At 48.0% G+C, this 17,894-nt stretch overlaps 1 protein-coding gene across 1 annotated transcript in view; it reads left to right on the forward strand.

Annotated features, from left to right (window-relative positions):
- Nucleotides 1–17,894, forward strand: part of LOC115207185 (SLIT-ROBO Rho GTPase-activating protein 2-like) — a 179,904-nt gene that overhangs the window by 87,458 nt on the left and 74,552 nt on the right. The window contains exon 3 of the mRNA XM_029774166.1: nucleotides 5,396–5,588. Within this exon, the coding sequence (XP_029630026.1) occupies nucleotides 5,396–5,588 (193 nt within the window). The remainder of the gene's footprint in view (nucleotides 1–5,395; nucleotides 5,589–17,894) is intronic.

Consider the following 17,894-nt stretch of genomic DNA (forward strand, 5'->3'; position numbering starts at 1 on the left):
TCAGTCTAGTTGAGTTTGTATCTGAGATGGTAAACAGAAACCCCAAATCACACTGTGAACTACAGTTTCCCCAATGTTGCCCACAGTACAGCTCTGAGCCAGTCTTACCTCATGAACTCTGTCTCTCTCTGCCTACTACACTCTCCTTCATCATGAATCATCTCTCTCTGCCTACTACACTCTCCTTCATCATTAATCATCTCTCTCTGCCTACTACACTCTCCTTAATCATTAATCATCTCTCTCTGCCTACTACACTCTCCTTCATCATGAATCATCTCTCTCTGCTTACTACACTCTCCTTCATCATTAATCATCTCTCTCTGCCTACTACACTCTCCTTCATCATTAATTATCTCTCTCTGCCTACTACACTCTCCATCATTAATCATCTCTCTCTGCCTACTACACTCTCCTTCATCATTAATTATCTCTCTCTGCCTACTACACTCTCCTTCATCATTAATTATCTCTCTCTGCCTACTACACTCTCCTTCATTATTAATCATCTCTCTCTGCCTACTACACTCTCCTTCATCATGAATCATCTCTCTCTACCTACTACACTCTCCTTCATCATTAATCATCTCTCTGCCTACTACACTCTCCTTCATCATGAATCATCTCTCTCTGCCTACTACACTCTCCTTAATCATTAATCATCTCTCTCTGCCTACTACACTCTCCTTCATCATTAATCATCTCTCTCTGCCTACTACACTCTCCTTCATCATTAATCATATCTCTCTGCTTACTACACTCTCCTTCATCATTAATCATCTCTCTCTGCCTACTACACTCTCCTTCATCATGAATCATCTCTCTCTGCCTACTACACTCTCCTTCATCATGAATCATCTCTCTCTGCCTACTACACTCTCCTTCATCATTAACACACAGGGCTGCTCGCTGTCTCTCACATTGGCCTTGTGAGCAGAAAACATGAGCGTAGTGTAATATCTGTGTGATGTTAGAGAATACAGGCCTCTGTCTGTGGGCAGACTGTGTGTTGCAGCCGCATCCAAGCGTGACAATGAATATTTTCCCATCATTCAAGATTACACAGCCAGAAACAGCATATTACTGTACACAAACCCATCAGCTGATAACAACACGCAGCACACCAGCAATACATGCTGTGGCCAAACTGTAATACACACACATCTGCCTTATTAGGTATAGGTGAGGTATTAGGTAAGAGACTAGTCAAGGATCATATCATCTCCACCCTACCTGACACCCTAGACCCACTCCAATTTGCTTACCGCCACAATAGGTCCACAGACGACGCAATCGCCATCACACTGCACACTGCCCTAACCCATCTGGACAAGAGGAATACCTATGTAAGAATGGTGTTCATCGACTACAGCTCAGCATTTAACACCATAGTACCCTCCAAACTCGTCATTAAGCTCGAGACCCTGGGTCTCGACCCCGCCCTGTGCAACTGGGTCATGGACTTCCTGACGGGCCGCCCCCAGGTGGTGAGGGTAGGTAACAACATCTCCACCCCGCTGATCCTCAACACTGGGTTCCCACAAGGGTGCGTTCTCAGCCCTCTCCTTTACTCCCTGTTCACCCACGACTGCGTGGCCATGCACGCCTCCAACTCAATCATCAAGTTTGCAGACGACACTACAGTGGTAGGTTTGATTACCAACAATGATGAGACGGCCTACAGGGAGGAGGTGAGGGCCCTCAGAGTGTGGTGTCAGGAAAATAACCTCACACTCAATGTCAACAAAACAACGGAGATGATCGTGGACTTCAGGAAACAGCAGAGGGTGCACCCCCCTATCCATATCGATGGAGTTTTATGTTCCTCGGCGTACACATCACGGACAAACTGAAATGGTCCACACAGACAGTGTGGTGAAGAAGGTGCAGCAGCGCCTCTTCAACCTCAGGAGGCTGAAGAAATTTGGCTTGTCACCAAAAACACTCACAAACTTTTACAGATGCACAATTGAGAGCATCCTGTCGGGCTGTATCACCGCCTGGTACGGCAGCTGCTCCACCCATAACCGGAAGGCTCTCCAGAGGGTGGTGCGGTCTTCACAACCCATCACCGGGGGCAAACTACCTGCTCTCCATGACACCTACACCACCCGATGTCACAGGAAGGCCAAAAAGATCATCAAGGACAGCAACCACCCGAGCCACTGCCTGTTCACACCGCTATCATCCAGAAGGTGAGGTCAGTACAGGTGCATCAAAGCTGGGACCGAGAGACTGAAAAACAGCTTCTATCTCAAGGCCATCAGACTGTTAAACAGCCATCACTAACATTGAGTGGCTGCTGCCAACATACTGACTCAAATCTCTAGCCACTTTAATAATTGGATTTAATAAATGTATCACTAGTCACTTTAAATAACACCATTTTAATAATGTTACATATCCTACATTACTCATCTCATATGTATATACTGTACTCTATACCATCTACTGCATCTTGCCTATGCCGTTCGGCCATCGCTCATCCATGTATTTATATGTACATATTCTTATTCATTCCTTTACATGTGTGTATATTAGTAGTGTGTGTGTGTGTTGTTGTGAAATTGTTAGATTACTTGGTAGATTTTACTGCACTGTCGGAAATAGAAGCACAAGCATTTCCCTACACTCACATTAACATCTGCTAACCATGTGTATGTGACCAATACATTTGATTTGATCTGTGTGTCTGCTGTGTACTGTTACTAGATGATGTGATTCTTACCTGAGAGAGAGAGAGAGAGAGAGAGAGAGAGAGAGAGAGAGAGAGAGGTTTTCAGACAGTTTGCAGGCTGACTGATAGTTGTAAATCCCATTTCTCTTTGTGAAACTGTCCCCTCAGCTGTAAAGGGCAGAGCAGAGTCACCCAGGGTTAGTGTCAGACAGTGGTCAGGCTCAGCAACATGGAGGCTAAAGCCATCCTTTTCATCTACAGCAGGGGGTGTAAAGGTAAGACACAGACAACGGTGTGTGTGTGTTCAGTTTTGTGTGTGTGTGTTCAGTTTTGTGTGTGTGTGTACAGTTTTGTGTGTGTGTACAGTTTCGTGTGTGTGTACAGTTTCGTGTGTGTGTACAGTTTTGTGTGTGTGTACAGTTTCGTGTGTGTGTACAGTTTTGTGTGTGTGTACAGTTTCGTGTGTGTGTACAGTTTTGTGTGTGTGTACAGTTTTGTGTGTGTGTACAGTTTCGTGTGTGTGTACAGTTTTGTGTGTGTGTGTACAGTTTCGTGTGTGTGTACAGTTTTGTGTGTGTGTGTACAGTTTTGTGTGTGTGTGTGTACAGTTTTGTGTGTGTGTGTACAGTTTTGTGTGTGTGTGTACAGTTTTGTGTGTGTGTGTACAGTTTCGTGTGTGTGTGTACAGTTTCGTGTGTGTGTACAGTTTTGTGTGTGTGTGTACAGTTTTTTGTGTGTGTGTACAGTTTTGTGTGTGTGTACAGTTTTGTGTGTGTGTGTACAGTTTTGTGTGTGTGCTTGTGTGAATGCAGATAATTACACTTTTTTATTTTGTATTTATTTGCAAGAAAATACAAAACAGTATGAAGGTTTAAAAGGAAAACAAGAAGAAGATGAGCAGCAGAGGTATGAAACCCTGAGGGACTTTTAGGCTTCACCCCCTTTCAATGTTTAGAAAACAAAACCATACAAAAAGAACAATCCCATTTTTAGAAAAGATAAATAAATAAGTGGAGATTTACACAAAGAAGAAGGGAAACAGATGGTGAATAAGGGAGAAAGAAGAAAAATATACAATTCAAGTACAATAATTAATCACAATAAAAGGTAATAGGCGGAGAAGTTATTGGGATTAGGTGTTAAGTGGAGTGTGTGTGTGTGTGTGTGTTATTTTTGAGGGGGTTCATTAGATCTTAAGGCCTCTTGTCTGCGAGGCAGCTATGAGAGTGTGGCATTAGTCTGTCATCTGTCATCACTAATCCAGTTTATTATCATGCGTGTTTGTGTGTGTTAAGACTTGAAACGCTGCCTTCACATTCACTCAGGATCTTCTGCTTGGCATGGCCTCACTGTCTCTCTCTCCACACACACACACACACACACACACACACACACACACACACACACACACACACACACACACACACACACACACACACATACACATACACACACACACACACACACACACACACACACACACACACACACACACACACACACACACACACACACACCTATCCATAACAGTACTGTGGGATAAAAGGTTGGTAGTTTAAAACATCATAATTCAATATGTCCACTGAGTGTTTCTACACTGAGAGGAAGCCATTCATTTGAGGCCAGACTTGAGTGGAGGGAGGGAGGGAGGTGGAGGGAGGGAGGTGGAGCGAGGGAGGGAGGTGGAGCGAGGGAGGTGGAGCGAGGGAGATGGAGGGAGGGAGGTGGAGGGAGGGAGGGAGGTGGAGTGAGGGAGGTGCAGCGAGGGAGGCAGAGAATGGAAATGAAAAGTGAAAAGCCAGGATAAAGGACTGTCTCAGGAGATGTCTGGATATGAGGAGGAGGAAAGGAGGAAACACACACAGTCTGTAAATCTAACCCAGAGAAACCAGATCAGCTCTCCATGCTCAGTGTACTGTTAGACTGGCCACGGTCACCAGACTGGCCACGGCCATCAGACTGGCCACGGTCACCAGACTGACCACGGTCACCAGACTGGCCACGGCCATCAGACTGGCCACGGCCATCAGACTGGCCACGGTCACCAGACTGGCCCGGCCACCAGACTGGCCACGGTCACCAGACTGGCCACGGTCACCAGACTGGCCACGGTCACCAGACTGGCCACGGCCATCAGACTGGCCACGGTCACCACACTGGCCACGGTCACGAGACTGGCCACGGTCACGAGACTGGCCACGGCCATCAGACTGGCCACGGTCACCAGACTGGCCACGGTCACGAGACTGGCCACGGCCATCAGACTGGCCACGGTCACCAGACTGGCCACGGTCACCAGACTGGCCACGGCCACCAGACTGGCCACGGCCATCAGACTGGCCACGGTCACCAGACTGGCCACGGTCACCAGACTGGCCATGGTCACTGGGCTATAAACTCTCTCATCAGGTGTACTGTACTGCTGAAGTCCATTGAAAACTCAATGTATGATCATATCTCAGCTGTTTGAGAATATTTCTCCATTCTCTGATTGTGAGTGACCAGCTATTCATTCTCAGAATGTTGTCTTTGTAAGGGTGCTGGTAATAGAAAGTAGGAGTTTTTTGTGTGCCAATCACATGGTATTCTCCAACTAATTGGCTAATGAAGTGTTTATTTATGATGATGTTGTAGATGATGATGATGATGAGGATGTCCAGTGCACCTCTCCCAGTGTGTTTGAAGATGACCCACTGTCTGCCCCCCTCCTCTCTGTAGAGATCCGGGCCCAGCTGGTGGAGCAGTTGAAGTGTCTGGACCAGCAGTGTGAGCTGAGGGTGCAGCTGCTGCAGGACCTGCAGGACTTCTTCAGGAAGAAGGCAGAGGTAGAGATGGACTACAGTCGTAACCTGGAGAAACTGTCTGAGAGGTTCCTTACGAAGACACGCAGCACCAAGGACCACCAGCTCAAGTAAGACACACACACACACACACGGATGACATACGGATGACATACACGCATGCGTGCACATGAACAAATGAATCCATCATACACACACACACTCTACCACACTTGTCTGTGCTGTAAATCCAACGTAACATAAGCAGCTTCAGGAGACATGATCTATCTGATAGCACCTGGAGAGGGTTTGACTACAGACACACAGCGAGAGACAGAGACTCTATATATACAACACTGTATGTAGACGTAATATGACATTTGTAATGCCTTTATTCTTTTGGAGTGTAATGTTTACTGTTCAATTTTATTGTTTCTTTCACTTTTGTTTATTATCTACTTCAACTATGTTAACATATGTTTCCCATGCCAATAAAGCCCCTTGAACTGAATTGAATTGACAGAGAGACAGACAGAGAGACAGACAGAGAGAGAGACAGAGAGAGAGACAGAGAGAGAGACAGAGAGAGAGAGACAGAGAGAGAGAGACAGACAGACGGACAGACCTTTACAGCCCTGCCCTGGATGACTGTGCATTCTGTGTGTGTCTGTGTTTCTGTGTGTGTCTGTGTGTGTGTCTGTGTTTCTGTGTGTCCGTGTTTCTGTGTGTGTCCGTGTTTCTGTGTGTGTCCGTGTTTCTGTGTGTGTCCGTGTTTCTGTGTGTCCGTGTTTCTTTGTGTGTCCGTGTTTCTGTGTGTGTCCGTGTTTCTGTGTGTGTCTGTGTTTCTGTGTGTGTCCGTGTTTCTGTGTGTGTCTGTGTTTCTGTGTGTGTCTGTGTTTCTGTGTGTGTCTGTGTTTCTGTGTGTGTCTGTGTTTCTGTGTGTGTCCGTGTTTCTGTGTGTGTCCGTGTTTCTGGGTGTTTCTGGGTGTGTCCGTGTTTCTGTGTGTGTCTGTGTGTCTGTGTGTGTCCGTGTTTCTGTGTGTGTCTGTTTGTGTCTGTGTTTCTGTGTGTGTCTGTGTTTCTGTGTGTGTCTGTGTTTCTGTGTGTGTCTGTGTTTCTGTGTGTGTCTGTGTTTCTGTGTGTGTCCGTGTTTCTGTGTGTGTCCGTGTTTCTGGGTGTTTCTGGGTGTGTCCGTGTTTCTGTGTGTGTCCGTGTTTCTGTGTGTGTCCGTGTTTCTGTGTGTGTCCGTGTTTCTGTGTGTCCGTGTTTCTTTGTGTGTCCGTGTTTCTGTGTGTGTCCGTGTTTCTGTGTGTGTCTGTGTTTCTGTGTGTGTCCGTGTTTCTGTGTGTGTCTGTGTTTCTGTGTGTGTCTGTGTTTCTGTGTGTGTCTGTGTTTCTGTGTGTGTCTGTGTTTCTGTGTGTGTCCGTGTTTCTGTGTGTGTCCGTGTTTCTGTGTGTGTCCGTGTTTCTGTGTGTGTCCGTGTTTCTGGGTGTTTCTGGGTGTGTCCGTGTTTCTGTGTGTGTCTGTGTGTCTGTGTGTGTCCGTGTTTCTGTGTGTGTCTGTTTGTGTCTGTGTTTCTGTGTGTGTCTGTGTTTCCGGGTGTGTCTGTGTTTCTGTGTGTGTCTGTGTTTCTGTGTGTGTCTGTGTGTGTCTGTGTTTCTGTGTGTGTCCGTGTTTCTGTGTGTGTCTGTGTGTCTGGGTTTCTGTGTGTGTCTGTGTGTTTCTGTGTGTGTCTGTGTGGGTACTTATGTTCCGTTGCCAACAGTGCCAGGTGGTGTTTTTATGCACTGAATACTCTGTGGCGTCTTGCAGTGTGTAACCTTGCCCAAAAACAAGGACACACACAAACACACACAAACACACACAGCAGAGTGATTATCTCTCCCAGCGGAGAGCGGAGGAGAGGAGAGGAGAGGGGAGGAGAGGAGAGGAGAGGAGAGGAAAAGGGTGGATAGGAGAGGGGATGAGAGGGGAGGAGAGGAGAGGAGAGGAAAAGGGTGGGTAGGAGAGGGGATGAGAGGGGAGGAGAGGAGAGGAGAGGAGAGGAAAAGGGTGGGTAGGAGAGGGGATGAGAGGAGAGGAGAGGAGAGGAGAGGAAAAGGGTGGGTAGGAGAGGGGAGGAGAGGAGAGGAGAGGAAAAGGGTGGGTAGGAGAGGGGAGGAGAGGAGAGGAAAAGGGTGGGTAGGAGAGGGGAGGAGAGGGGTGGAGAGGAGAGGAGAGGAGAGGAGAGAGATGGAGAGGGGTGGAGAGGAGAGAAGAGGAGAGGGATGGAGAGGAGTGGGAGGAGAGGAGAGGAGAGGGGTGGAGAGGAGAGGGGAGGAGAGGAGAGGAGAGGGGTGGAGAGGAGAGGGGAGGAGAGGAGAGAGATGGAGAGGGGTGGAGAGGAGAGAAGAGGAGAGGGATGGAGAGGAGTGGGGAGGAGAGGAGAGGAGAGGGGTGGAGAGGAGAGGGGAGGAGAGGAGAGAGATGGAGAGGGGTGGAGAGGAGAGGGGTGGAGAGGGGAGGGGAGGAGAGGAGAGAGATGGAGAGGGGTGGAGAGGAGAGGAGAGGAGAGGGATGGAGAGGTGAGGGATGGAGAGGAGAGGGATGGAGAGGAGAGGGATGGAGAGGTGAGGGATGGAGAGGAGAGGGATGGAGAGGAGAGGGATGGAGAGGTGAGGGATGGAGAGGAGAGGGATGGAGAGGTGAGGGATGGAGAGGAGAGGGATGGAGAGGAGAGGGATGGAGAGGTGAGGGATGGAGAGGAGAGGGATGGAGAGGAGTGGGGAGGAGAGGAGAGGAGAGGAGAGGAGAGAAGAGGAGAGGGATGGAGAGGAGTGGGAAGGAGAGGAGAGGGGTGGAGAGGAGAGGGGAGGAGAGGAGAGAGATGGAGAGGGGTGGAGAGGAGAGGGTGGAGAGGGGAGGGGAGGAGAGGAGAGAGATGGAGAGGGGTGGAGAGGAGAGAAGAGGAGAGGGATGGAGAGGAGTGGGGAGGAGAGGAGAGGGATGGAGAGGAGAGGGATGGAGAGGTGAGGGATGGAGAGGAGAGGGATGGAGAGGAGAGGGATGGAGAGGAGAGGGATGGAGAGGAGAGGGATGGAGAGGTGAGGGATGGAGAGGAGTGGGGAGGAGAGGAGAGGAGAGAAGAGGAGAGGGATGGAGAGGAGAGGGGAGGGATGGAGAGAAGAGGAGAGGGATGGAGAGGAGTGGGGAGGAGAGGAGAGGAGAGAAGAGGAGAGGAGAGAAGAGGAGAGGGATGGAGAGGAGAGGGGAGGGATGGAGAGAAGAGGAGAGGGATGGAGAGGAGTGGGGAGGAGAGGAGAGGAGAGAAGAGGAGAGGGATGGAGAGGAGAGGGGAGGGATGGAGAGAAGAGGAGAGGGATGGAGAGGAGTGGGGAGGAGAGGAGAGGAGAGAAGAGAAGAGGAGAGGAGAGAAGAGGAGAGGGATGGAGAGGAGAGGGGAGGGATGGAGAGAAGAGGAGAGGGATGGAGAGGAGTGGGGAGGAGAGGAGAGGAGAGAAGAGGAGAGGGATGGAGAGAAGAGGAGAGGAGAGAAGAGGAGAGGGATGGAGAGAAGAGGAGAGGGATGGAGAGAAGAGGAGAGGGATGGAGAGAAGAGGAGAGGAGAGGAGAGGAGAGAAGAGGAGAGGGATGGAGAGAAGAGGAGAGGGATGGAGAGAGAGGAGAGGAGAGGAGAGGGATGGAGAGAAGGGAGAGGAGAGAAGAGGAGAGGATGGAGAGAAGAGGAGAGGAGAGGAGAGGAGAGAAGAGGAGAGGGATGGAGAGAAGAGGAGAGGATGGAGAGAAGAGGAGAGAAGAGGAGAGGGATGGAGAGAAGAGGAGAGGAGAGAAGAGGAGAGGGATGGAGAGAAGAGGAGAGGAGAGAAGAGGAGAGGGATGGAGAGAAGAGGAGAGGAGAGAAGAGGAGAGGGATGGAGAGAAGAGGAGAGGGAGGAGAGAAGAGGAGAGGAGAGAAGAGGAGAGGGATGGAGAGAAGAGGAGAGGGATGGAGAGAAGAGGAGAGGAGAGAAGAGAGAGGGATGGAGAGAAGAGGAGAGGAGAGAAGAGGAGAGGGATGGAGAGAAGAGGAGAGGAGAGAAGAGGAGAGGGATGGAGAGAAGAGGAATGGTCCTGCAGGGCTTTTAATAATACCAGTTATCAACAGTCAATGGTTAGAAGGAAGATTGAGGCTCGCTGTCGACGCTGTGTGTGTGTGTGTCTCGTGCAGTCCGTCACCAAAGCATCTGGCCTCTGTCAGATCCTCTTCCTGTCTTAACCCATAATCCCCTGCTGTAATGTGTGGCGTGCCAAAGCGCCCCGCAACACGTTCTATTTTACAGCGAAGGCTTCAGTAGAAGCAAACCCTTTCGTCCACGCCAGTGTGTGTGCGATTGGCTGGGGAACGACGGCTGGCTGCTGGTATATTGTATATATAACCTACAGAAATTGGTTCAGTTATGGTCTATAATAAATGTGTTCTTATGGGCAGAATATTGTAGCCTATATTTGTATGTAAATTCGTTTATATGGTTAAAGGCCGACATTTGTTCACTTAAATTTCAAAGATAATTTTTGTAACGATTCCTATATCTAGTTTCTACAAAGTATTTTTCTTTTAAATAATATATTTTATCTAGTTTTTACACCATTAACACCAACCATTCATTTTAAAACATTTATTTATCAACAAAAAAACTTATTTATCAACAAAATACTACAAATGATGGGGCAAAAATAACCCCAAAAATACAAAAAAGAACTGAATAGTAGGCTACATGACAATTCAGCGCTGTAAAGACAAGTTCACAAACACATCATCCCAGAACTGGCTTAGTGTTCTGGTCTCATAAGGATGTTGGAGTCATTGAAAGGGTTGAACTTGAGAAGTGTCCAAGTAAGCTAGGTACTTATTTCTCCCAGATGGATTTTGAAGTGTTCACAACTGCAACATGAAAGTGAAGGAAGGCTCTTCAGGTAAGACTCCAGCTGTTGAGTCGTGGTGTACTTCTCAACCAGTGACTTCAGATCCTTCTGTTGCTTGCGGTAGCGGGGTCTTTGCCGTGGCGGTGGAACGCCAGCAAGTTGCTGCTTCATTCTCATTTCACCTCTTTGCTGCTGTTGTTGCAATGCCTTGATGAACTTCCAAATGGGGGTGTGGGTAGCTCCAAGATTTGCCAAAAATGTTGAATGCCAGCCCTCCACTCTATTGTTGGTCTTCAGAACAGCATCGTAGCAGTTACATCATTCTGAAAGAAAAGACATTAGCAACCATGCTATTGGCCTTGGGCATGATGTCATCAATAACAGAATTCCAATAATAAAGCCATTATTCTGCACCGTGCTGAGCTGTGATGGGTTGGGACAGCCTGCTGACAATACATGGTGCTGACAGTAATACTAGCAGTAACTGTACTAGGAATAATACTAGCACTAACAGTACCATCAGTAATACTAGGAGAAACAATACTAGCAGCAATACTAGCAGTAACAGTACCAGGAGTAATACTAGTGGTAACAGTACTATGAGTAATACTATCAGTAACATTACTATCAGTAATACTAGCAGAAACAGTACCAGGAGTAATACTAGCAGTGTGGCTCAGTTGGTAGAGCATGGTGTTTGCAACGCCAGTGTTGTGGGTTCGATTCCCATGGGGGACCAGTACGGAGAAAAAAATGCATGAAATGTATGCATTCACTACTGTAAGTCGCTCTGGATAAGAGCATCTGCTAAATGGCTAAAATGTAAATGTAGTAATAGTACTATAAGTAATACTATCTGTAACATTACAATCAGTAATACTAGCAGTGACAGTACTATAAGTAATACTATCTGTAACAATCCGTAATAGCAGTACCATGAGTAATACTAACAGTAACAGTACTAGGAGTAATACTAACAGTACCAGGAGTAATACTAGCAGTAACAGTACTATAAGTAATACTATCAGTAACATTACTATCAGTAATACTAGCAGAAAGAGTACTGGGAGTAATACTAGTAGTAACAGTACTATCAGTAATACTAGCAATGGCAGTACCAGGAGTAATACTAGCAGTAACAGTACCAGGAGTAATATTAGTAATAATTGTACTATAAGTAATACTAGCAGTACCATTACAATCAGTAATACTAGTAGTAACAGTACCAGGAGTAATACTAGCAGAGTAATACTAACAGTACCAGGAGTAATACTAGCGGTAACAGTACCAGGAGTAATACTAGCAGTAACAGTACCCGGAGTAATACTAGTAGTAACAGTACCAGGAGTAATACTAGCAGTGACAGTACCAGGAGTAATACAAGCAGTAACAGCACCAGGAGTAATACTAGCAGTAACAGTACTAGCAGCAACACTAGCAGTAACAGTACCCGGAGTAATACTAGTAGTAACAGTACCAGGAGTAATACTAGCAGTAACAGTACCAGGAGTAATACAAGCAGTAACAGTACTAGGATGAATACTAGCGGTAACAGTACTATTGTCACGTCCTGGCCAGTATAAGGTTAATTGGTATTGTAGTTTGGTCAGGACGTGGCAGAGGGTATTCGTTTTATGTGGTTCGGGGTGGTGTGTTTGTTGAAGGGGCATTTGATTTAAGTATTCCGGGGTTTTTGGGCACTGTTTGGTTTTCATGTATTCTATGTTTAGTCTAGTGTGTGTGGTTCTATGTTGAGTTAATTGGGGTTGGACTTCCAATTGAAGGCAGCTGTTTGGTGTTGCCTTTGATTGGAAGTCCTATATTAGTTGGGTGTGTTTGTCTTGTATTTTGTGGGAGATTTGTTCTGTGCTTAGCCTTGTGCCTAGTCAGACTGTTTTGTTGTTCGTGGTTTCGTTTTGTTATTTTTGTATGTTCATTTTGAAAGTAAATAAACATCAAGATGAGCCTGCACATACCTGCTGCGTTTTGGTCCTCCTTCACCGACGACAACCGTGACAACTATGAGTAATACTAACAGTAGCAGTACTGGGAATAATACTTCCAGTAACAGTACTAGGCGTAATACTAGCAGTAACAGTACCAGGAGTAATGCTATTAGTAACAGTACTATGAATAATACTAGCAGTAACAATACTATCAGTTGTACTATCAGTACCAGGGGTAATACTAGCAGTAACAGTACTATGAGTAATACTAGCAGTAACAGTACTGGGCGTAATGCTGGTGGTTAGGGCTCAGGTGGGGCGGCAGGTAGCCTAGTGGTTAGAGCATTGGACTAGCAACCGCAAGGTTCTTAATTGACTTGCCTAGTTAAATCAAAAGTAATATGAATAAAAGGTGAGTTGACTGTGTGGACATGGAGACATCTGAAGACATCTACTGTATGTCCTCAGTGAAAGGAAGCTGCTCTCAGCTTGTTTGACTGACTGGATAGAGTGTCACAGCTACACAACTATTCTCCTCTTCTCTCTTCCTCTTCTCTCCCCTCTTCTCTCTTCTCTCTTTTTCTTCTCCCCTCCTCTTCTCTCCTCTCTCCCCTCTTCTCTCCTCTCCGCTTCTCGCCTCTTCTCTTCGTTTATGCTTTTCTCCTTTCTTTCTCTTTGACGTTTTTCCTTTTTCCTTTCGCTTCCTCTTTTTTCGCTCTTTTCGTCAAGCCAAGTTCCAGTCAGTCAGGCTCTCCCTGAAATAGATCATCTGCTGGACATGCAGGGTGACTTTTCCTGTGGATAAATATCCTGTCTGCATGTGTGTGTGGACTTCCAACCACACCCCATAAGAGATGACGCCACCTGCAGACAGCCCCCCTCCCCTCTCTGATCCATGCTTGGGGGGATTTTCTCCTCCGGTGGGTGGAGGGGAGGGTGGAGGGGAGGGTGAAGGAGGAGGGTGGAGGAGGTGGGTGGAGGGGAGGGTGGAGGAGGAGAGGGGAGGGGAGGGTGGAGGAGGAGGGTGGAGGGGAGGGGAGGGTGGAGGAGGAGGGTGGAGGGGAGGGAGGAGGGGAGGGTGAAGGAGGAGGGTGGAGGAGGTGGGTGGAGGGGAGGGTGGAGGAGGAGGGTGAAGGAGGTGGGTGGAGGGGAGGGTGGAGGAGGAGGGTGGAGGAGGGGAGGGTGGAGGAGGTGGGTGGAGGGGAGGGTGGAGGAGGAGGGTGAAGGAGGTGGGTGGAGGAGGAGGGTGAAGGAGGTGGGTGGAGGGGAGGAGGAGGGTGGAGGGGAGGGTGGAGGAGGAGGGTGAAGGAGGTGGGTGGAGGAGGTGGGTGGAGTGGAGGGGAGGGTGGAGGAGGAGGGTGAAGGAGGTGGGTGGAGGAGGTGGGTGGAGGAGGAGGGTGGAGGGGAGGGTGGAGGAGGAGGGTGGAGGAGGTGGGTGGAGGGGAGGGTGGAGGAGGAGGGGTGGAGGAGGTGGGTGGAGGGGAGGGTGGAGGAGGAGGGTGAAGGAGGTGGGTGGAGGGGAGGGTGGAGGAGGAGAGTGGAGGGGAGGGTGGAGGAGGAGGGTGGAGGGGAGGAGAGAATACTACTGTTTCTTCAGCATCACATACTGTACCACCTTACCAACCTCTCTGTCCCTCCCTTTTCATCTGTCTCTACCTCTCTCTCCCTCTCTCTCTTTCTCTCTCTCTCCTTCTTTCTCTCTCTCTCCCCCTCTCAATTCAATTCAGTTTGCTTTATTGGCATGACGTAACCATGTACATATTGCCAAAGCTTACTTTGGACATTTACAATATTAAAATAATAAGAATCTAAATTGTCAACGGGACAACAGTAACAACAATAACCAAGGGTCAAAATAACCGTACATTGAACAATAACAATAAGCATACAGTAGAGTACTCTCCTGCAACCCGCCTCACCTCAACTGAAGCTAGCCAGCTAACTACCTACCAACTATCAGTCAGCAAACCATTGCTAGCGGTCATCATCTAACCTTTAGCTCGGAAAGCTCTCGCCAGTTCGAACAACGTGACTCAAACCAGACCTATTATTATTATTATTATTTTTCCCCCATATCCCGGGATTCCTACCGCAAACTCTGAACATTTTCATCTGGATCTTCGCAACTAGCTAACCGCAATCCCGGGTAACTACTCCTGGCTAGCGTTCCCATCCCGGAGCAAGCACCAATTAGCCTGAAGCTAGCCCGGCCAGGGCTCCTGTGCTACCACTGAAGCCCACTCGTGGGCTACAATATCCGGATCCCTTCTACTGCCAGTACGGAACCCGGCCAATCCTCTACGACTGGAATACCGACATAATCTGCCCGCGGATTCCAACAGGCCCCTCAGGCGCGACGTCCGCTGAAGGCCCATTCTGCTAACCGCGGCCTACTAGCTACCTAGAGCTACTTGGAACCCTACTAATTCCATGACTGGTCTATCGACGTCACCGCACGAAGAGGCAAAAACAGACTTACCCACATCGTGACGTCCCCCAAAGGCTAACTTGCTAGCTTGCTTGCCCCGGTCTGCTAACTGCTAGCTTGCCTGCCCCGGTCTGACAACTGCTTGCTTGCTAACCCGGTCTGCTAACTGCTAGCCCCGGTCTGCTAACTGCTAGCTTGTTTAGTCCCGGCCTACTAACTGTTAACTGCTCTGGATAAGAGTGTCTGCTAAAATGTAAAATGTAAATTACTGTCTTATTTCACTGTAGAGCCTCTAGCCCTGGTCAATATGCCTTAACCAACCAAGTTGTTCCACCTCCAACATATGTGATGACATCACGTGGTTTAAACGTCTCTAGAGACTATATCGCTCTCATCATTACTTAATGCCTAGGTTTACCTCCAATGTACTCACATCCTACCTTACCTTTGTCTGTACACTACGCCTTGAATCTATGCTATCGTGCCCAGAAACCTGCTCCTTTTACTCTCTGTTCCGAATGTGCTAGAAGGCCAGTTCGTATAGCCTTTAGCCGTACCCTTATCCTACTTCTCCTCTGTTCCTCTGGTGATGTGGAGGTTAATCCAGGTCCTGCAGTGCCTAGCTCCACTCCCACTCCCCAGGTGCTCTCATTTGTTGACTTCTGTAACCGTAAAAGCCTTGGTTTCATGCATGTTAACATTAGAAGCCTACTCCCTAAGTTTGTTTTACTCACTGCTTTAGCACACTCTACCAACCCGGATGTCTTAGCCGTATCTGAATCCTGGCTTAGGAAAACCACCAAAAACCCAGAAATCTCCATCGCTAACTATAACATTTTCCGCCAAGATAGAACTGCCAAAGGGGGCGGTATTGCAATCTACTGCAAAGATAGCCTGCAGAGTTCTGTATTACTATCCAAGTCTGTACCCAAACAATTCAAGCTTCTACTTCTAAAAGTTCACCTTTCCAGAAACAAGTCTCTCACTGTTGCCGCTTGCTATAGACCTCCCTCTGCCCCCAGCTGTGCCCTCGATACCATATGTGAATTGATTGCCCCCCATCTATCTTCTGAGCTTGTGCTACTAGGTGACCTAAACTGGGACATGCTTAATACCCCGGCCATCCTACAATCTAAGCTTGATGCTCTCAATCTCACACAAAGGATCAATGAACCTACCAGGTACAACCCCAAATCCGTAAACACGGGCACCCTCATAGATGTCATCCTAACTAACTCGCCCTCCAAATACACCTCTGCTGTTTTCAATCAAGATCTCAGCGACCACTGCCTCATTGCCTGCATCTGTAATGGGTCTGCGACCAAACGACCACACCTCATCACTGTCAAACGCTCCCTAAAACACTTCTGCGAGCAGGCCTTTCTAATCGACCTGGCCGGGGTATCCTGGAATGACGTTGACCTCATCCCGTCAGTAGAGGATGCCTGGCTATTCTTTAAAAGTGCCTTCCTCACCATCTTAAATTAGCATGCCCCACTCAAAAAATGTAGAACTAGGAACAGATACTGTCCTTGGTTCACTCCAGACAAGACTGCCCTTGACCAGCAGGTGTGGCGTTCTGCATTAGCATCGAATAGCCCCCGTGATATGCAAGTTTTCAGGGAAGTTAGGAACAAATATACACAGGCATTTAGGAAAGCTAAGGCTAGCTTTTTCAAACAGAAATTTGCATCCTGTAGTACTAACTCAAAAAAGTTCTGGGACACTGTAAAGTCCATGGAGAATAAGAGCACCTCCTCCCAGCTGCCCACTGCTCTGAGGCTAGGAAACTGTTACCACCGATAAATCCACTATAATTGAGAATTTCAATAAGCATTCTCTACGGCTGGCCATGCTTTCCACCTGGCTACCCCTATCCCGGTCAACTGCCCGGCACCCTCCACAGCAACCCGCCAAAGCCCCCACCATTTCTCCTTCACCCAAATCCAGATAGCTGATGTTCTGAAAGAGCTGCAAAATCTGGACCAATACAAATCAGCCGGGCTAGACAATCTGGACCCTCTCTTTCTAAAATTATCTGCCGAAATTGTTGCAACCCCTATTACTAGCCTGTTCAACCTCTCTTTCGTATCGTCTGACATTCCCATAGATTGGAAAGCTGCTGCGGTCATCCCCCTCTTCAAAGGGGGAGACATTCTAGACCGAAACTGCTACAGACCTATATCCATCCTACCCTGTCTTTCTAAGGTCTTCGAAAGCCAAATTAACAGATTACCGACCATTTCGAATCCCACCGTAACTCCTCCGCTATGCAATCTGGTTTCAGAGCTGGTCATGGGTGCACCTCAGCCATGCTCAAGGTCTTAAACGACATCATAACCGCCATCGATAAGAGACATTACTGTGCAGCCGTATTCATCGACCTTGCTAAGGCTTTCGACTCTGTCAATCACCACATTCTTATTGGCAGACTCGACAGCCTTGGTTTCTCAAATGATTGCCTCGCCTGGTTTACCAACTACTTCTCTGATAGAGTTCAGTGTGTCAAATCGGAGGGCCTGTTGTCCGGACCTCTGGCAGTCTCTATGGGTGTGCCACAGGGTTCAATTCTTGGGCCGACTCTCTTCTCTGTATACATCAATGATGTCGCTCTTGCTGCTGGTGATTCTCTGATCCACCTCTACGCAGACGACACCATTCTGTATACTTCTGGCCCTTCTTTGGACACTGTGTTAAGTAACCTCCAGACGAGCTTCAATGCCATCCTTCCGTGACCTCCAACTGCTCTTAAACGCAAGTAAAACTAAATGCATGCTATTCAATCGATCACTGCCCGCACCTGCTCGCCAGTCCAGCGTCACTACTCTGGATGGCTCTGACTTAGAATATGTGGACAACTACAAATACCTGGGTGTCTGGTTAGACTGTAAACTTTCATCCTTCCAGACTCACATTAAGCATCTCCAATCCAAAATTAAATCTGGAATCGGCTTCCTATATCGCAACAAAGCATCCTTCACTCATGCTGCCATACATACCCTCGTAAAACTGACCATCCTACCGATCCTCGACTTCGGTGATGTCATCTATAAAATAGCCTCCAACACTCTACTCAACAAACTGGATGCAGTCTATCACAGTGCCATCCGTTTTGTCACCAAAGCCCCATACATTACCCACCATTGCGCCCTGTACGCTCT

Source organism: Salmo trutta, chromosome 14, assembly GCF_901001165.1.
Source record: "Salmo trutta chromosome 14, fSalTru1.1, whole genome shotgun sequence".
NCBI classification, from domain to species: Eukaryota; Metazoa; Chordata; class Actinopteri; order Salmoniformes; family Salmonidae; genus Salmo; species Salmo trutta.